Source organism: Nerophis lumbriciformis, linkage group LG01 (genome assembly GCF_033978685.3).
Source record: "Nerophis lumbriciformis linkage group LG01, RoL_Nlum_v2.1, whole genome shotgun sequence".
Classification (NCBI taxonomy): Eukaryota; Metazoa; Chordata; class Actinopteri; order Syngnathiformes; family Syngnathidae; genus Nerophis; species Nerophis lumbriciformis.
In genome coordinates, this window is record NC_084548.2 from 77315371 (window position 1) to 77320166 (window position 4796).

Sequence of the window (4796 nt, forward strand, 5' to 3'; positions counted from 1 at the left end):
GAAACTGTTTATTATCTACCGTCCAGACCTGTCATCCCTCAACAAGCGCAGCGAAATTGTAACAACATGCCGCCACAGACGGAAACACCTCCTAGGTAACACATGAGCCAATCACCACGCCCCTACGCCAGCCTGTACCCACCCACTCTGTGCCCTATATAAACCATGGTATGTGAATGCTTCCATTAAAATCTCCTGATGATTGAGGGAACCCCTCATGAAACAGGCCTGTAGAGATGAAATAGTCTTGTGATTTTTTTTCCCACACATACATATATTGCGCTCTACTACGGTATCGAGCACTATTTTTTGGATAACCTTATTAAGACATATATATATATATATATATATATATATATATACAAACCCCATTTCCGTATGAGTTGAGAAATTGTGTTAGATGTAAATATAAACAGAATACAATGATTTGCAAATCATTTTCAAGCCATATTCAGTTGAATATGCTACAAAGACAACATATTTGATGTTCAAACTCATAAACATTTTTTTTTTGTGCAAATAATCATTAACTTTAGAATTTGATGGCAGCAACACGTGACAAAGAAGTTGGGAAAGGTGGCAATAAATACTGATAAAGTTGAGGAATGCTCATCAAACACTTATTTGGAACATCCCACAGGTGTGCAGGCTAATTGGGAACAGGTGGGTGCCATGATTGGGTATAAAAACAGCTTCCCAAAAAATGCTCAGTCTTTCACAAGAAAGGATGGGGCGAGGTACACCCCTTTGTCCACAACTGCGTGAGCAAATAGTCAAACAGTTTAAGAACAACGTTTCTCAAAGTGAAATTGCAAGAAATTGAGGGATTTCAACATCTACGGTCCATAATATCATCAAAAGGTTCAGAGAATGTGGAGAAATCACTCCACGTAAGCGGCATGGCCGGAAACCAACATTGAATGACCGTGACCTTCCATCCCTCAGACGGCACTGTATCAAAAACCCACATCAATCTCTAAAGGATATCACCACATGGGCTCAGGAACACTTCAGAAAACCACTGTCACTAAATACAGTTGGTCGCTACATCTGTAAGTGCAAGTTAAAGCTCTACTATGCAAAGCCAAAGCCATTTATCAACAACACCCAGAAACGCCGCCGGCTTCTCTGGGCCCGAGATCATCTAAGATGGACTCATGCAAAGTGGAAAAGTGTTCTGTGGTCTGACGAGTCCACATTTCAAATTGTTTTTGGAAATATTGGACATCGTGTCATCCGGACCAAAGGGGAAGCGAACCATCCAGACTGTTATCGACGCAAAGTTCAAAAGGCAGCATGTGTGATGGTATGGGGGTGCATTAGTGCCCAAGGCATGGGTAACTTACACATCTGTGAAGGCACCATTAATGCTAAAAGGTACATACAGGTTTTGGAACAACATATGCTGCCATATAAGCGCCGTCTTTTTCATGGACGCCCCTGCTTATTTCAGCAAGACAATGCCAAGCCACATTCAGCACGTGTTACAACAGCGTGGCTTCGTAAAAAAAAAAGAGTGCGGGTACTTTCCTGGCCCGCCTGCAATCCAGACCTGTCTCCCATTGAAAATGTGTGGCGCATTATGAAGCGTAAAATACGACAGCGGAGACCCCGGACTGTTGAACGACTGAAGCTCTACATAAAACAAGAATGGGAAAGAATTCCACTTTCAAAGCTTCAACAATTAGTTTCCTCAGTTCCCAATCGTTTATTGAGTGTTGTTAAAAGAAAAGGTGATGTAACACAGTGGTGAACATGCCCTTTCCCAACTACTTTGGCACGTGTTGCAGCCATGAAATTCTAAGTTAATTATTATTTGCAAAAAAAAATAAAGTTTATGAGTTTGAACATCAAATATGTTGTCTTTGTAGCATATTCAACTGAATATGGCTTGAAAAGGATTTGCAAATCATTGTATTCCGTTTATATTTACATCTAACACAATTTCCCAACTCATATGGAAACGGGGTTTGTATATATATATATATATATATATATATATATATATATATATATATATATATATATATATATATATATATGTAAATGTATATATATATATATATATATATATATATATATATATATATATATATATATATATATATATATATATATTATTATATATGTATAAGACTATAAGACTATGTCATCCGGCTGGCCTGGGAACCCCTCGGGATCCTCCGGGAGGAGCTGGACGAAGTGGCTGGGGAGAGGGAAGTCTGGCCTTCCCTGCTTAGGCTGCTGCCCCCGCGACCCCACCTAGGATAAGCAGAAGAAGATGGATGGCGATATATATATATATATTAGAGATGCGCGGTTTGCGGGCACAACCGCGGAGTCCGCGGATTATCCGCGGATCGGGCGGATGAAATTTAAAAAAATTAGATTTTATCCGCGGGTCGGGTCGGGCGGTTGAAATAAAAAAAAATGAGATTTTAAATAGATTCAGGCGGGTGGCAGTTAAACCAATTGGTAAATATATATACATAGTTAAATGTTGTTACCCACATACGAAAAACGAGCAGGCACCTGCAGCATATGCCACAACAGAAGAAGAAAAAAAGAGATGGACACTTTTACGAAGCGAAGAAGGGACGCCTCGCCGGGGTCCGGGACCGAGGCCCCTTCCCCCGAGAGGGCCCCACCGGGAGCCGTAGCTGAGGTGATCCGCGAGAAGGGCCCGACGCACGTCCAGGGTCACCACCGCGCCCACCGCACCGACACCCCGCCTCGTCCGCCTTCGCCGCGGCCGGCGTCACGCGCAGCAGGTAAGCAGCTTACCTGCCCGCCACCCCCGTGGCCGGGGGCTCGTAACAGGGGTCACTCCGCGCGCTCCGCCCGCGCAGCTTACCTGCCCGCCACCCCTGTTGCCGGGGGCGCGTAACAGGGGTCACTCCGCGCGCAGTGCGCTCACGAAAGGGGTGGGGCTCACCCTGGTTGATATAGACAGCAGGACGGTGGCCATGGAAGTTGGAACCCGCTAAGGAGTGTGTAACAACCCACCTGCCGAATCAACTAGCCCTGAAAATGGATGGCGCTGGAGCGTCGGGCCCATACCCAGCCGTCGCCGGCAGCGAGACGCGCTTGGAGGTGCGCTCAGCGCGGCTCCCATATGATTGCGCACTGGTGTGCGTCTGGGTCGTGACAGCGTGGCACGCGAATGTCTGTGCTGCATTGGATCAGTCTCCTTTCTTTAACAGGCAAAAGCTTTATAACCTCACTAATGCCTTGCATCGTCTATATTAGATATATAACAACGGGCGGGTGCGGTTCTGATCAAATGTTACATCGGGTGGATGGCGGATGGTTGACGACTTTCTGATGCGGTTGCGGATTAAATAATTGCCTATCCGCGCATCTCTAATATATATATATATATATATCATGTGTGTATATATATATATTTATTTGTCATTTATTTTTATTTTGCTTATTTAATCAAATGCGCTAGTTTTTGCGTAAATGTGAGTCACAAGGTTTATAAAAAAAATATATACATATACATATATACATATATATATAAAATTGTTTGTTTTTTTATGAAGAATGGGGATGAATAAGAATGTGTGTATTCATTAGTGTGACAAGATGGCTGCTGTGTTGCAGTGGTGTGGTGTGTTGTGTCGGGACCAGCCAGGTCCATGTGAGGACTCTGCGGGCTGGGAGGACACCAACCACGCGGAGGAAGACGAAGAAGAAGAAGATGAAAAAGAAGAAAAGGCGCCAAAACAAGTGGGCGCAGAGTTGATGAAGAAGCTGGAAAAAACTCTTCTGGCGGAAGGAAGCGAGGAGGCGGGAGAAGGAAGCGAGGAGGCGTGGGGAGGAGGCGAGGAGGCGGGGCTGCGTGGCTACGAGCTGGTCAAGCGCTACGGTGGCTTTTTACGCAAGTTGGGCCCCAAGTCCAGGAGGAGTGACGGCACAGAGGCACAGGGGTGGCCCGGGGAGCTGCAGAAGTCCAGGAGGAGTGACGGCACAGAGGCACAGCGGTGGCCCGGGGAGCTGCAGAAGCGCTACGGCGGCTTCATGAGGAGGATCCGCCCCAAAGTCAACAACATCAAGTGGGACAAACGCTACGGTGGATTCCTGCGCCGACATTTCAAGATGGCGGCGCGCTCCGTCGAGAAGCCTTTCTCCGCTTACGACGAGCGCCTGAGTCAAGAAGGAAGATGAACATCGCTGCTTCTTCTTCTTCTTCTTCTCCTCCAATAAAATCATCATCTCAACTGACGCTAAAAGAAGGAAACTTTGTCCTGGTGCTTCTTTGTCCTCGTAAAGATACACACACCTGCTAACACAACTTGACTATATTAGCACTATGCTAGGAAACATGTTACAAAGCAGCAGCTAGGTGGCAGTAGTGCTAACACAACTTGACTATATTAGCACTATGCTAGGAAACATGTTACAAAGCAGCAGCTAGGTGGCAGTAGTGCTAACACAACTTGACTATATTAGCACTATGCTAGGAAACATGTTACAAAGCAGCAGTTAGGTGGCAGTAGTGCTAACACAACTTGACTATATTAGCACTATGCTAGGAAACATGTTACAAAGCAGCAGTTAGGTGGCAGTAGTGCTAGCACAACTTGACTATATTAGCACTATGCTAGGAAACATGTTACAAAGCAGCAGCTAGGTGGCAGTAGTGCTAACACAACTTGACTATATTAGCACTATGCTAGGAAACATGTTACAAAGCAGCAGCTAGGTGGCAGTAGTGCTAACACAACTTGACTATATTAGCACTATGCTAGGAAACATGTTACAAAGCAGCAGCTAGGTGGCAGTAGTGC

General features: G+C 45.2%; 1 protein-coding gene across 2 annotated transcripts in view; it reads left to right on the plus strand.

The window, feature by feature from the left end:
* pdyn (prodynorphin) overlaps positions 1-4224 on the plus strand; it is a 30527-nt gene extending 26303 nt beyond the window's left edge. For both annotated transcript variants that reach the window (XM_061970083.2, XM_061970074.2), the window contains exon 4: positions 3610-4224. In XM_061970083.2, the coding sequence (XP_061826067.2) occupies positions 3610-4173 (564 nt within the window). In that variant the 3' untranslated portion in view covers positions 4174-4224. The remainder of the gene's footprint in view (positions 1-3609) is intronic.
* Positions 4225-4796: the final 572 nt, after the last annotated feature.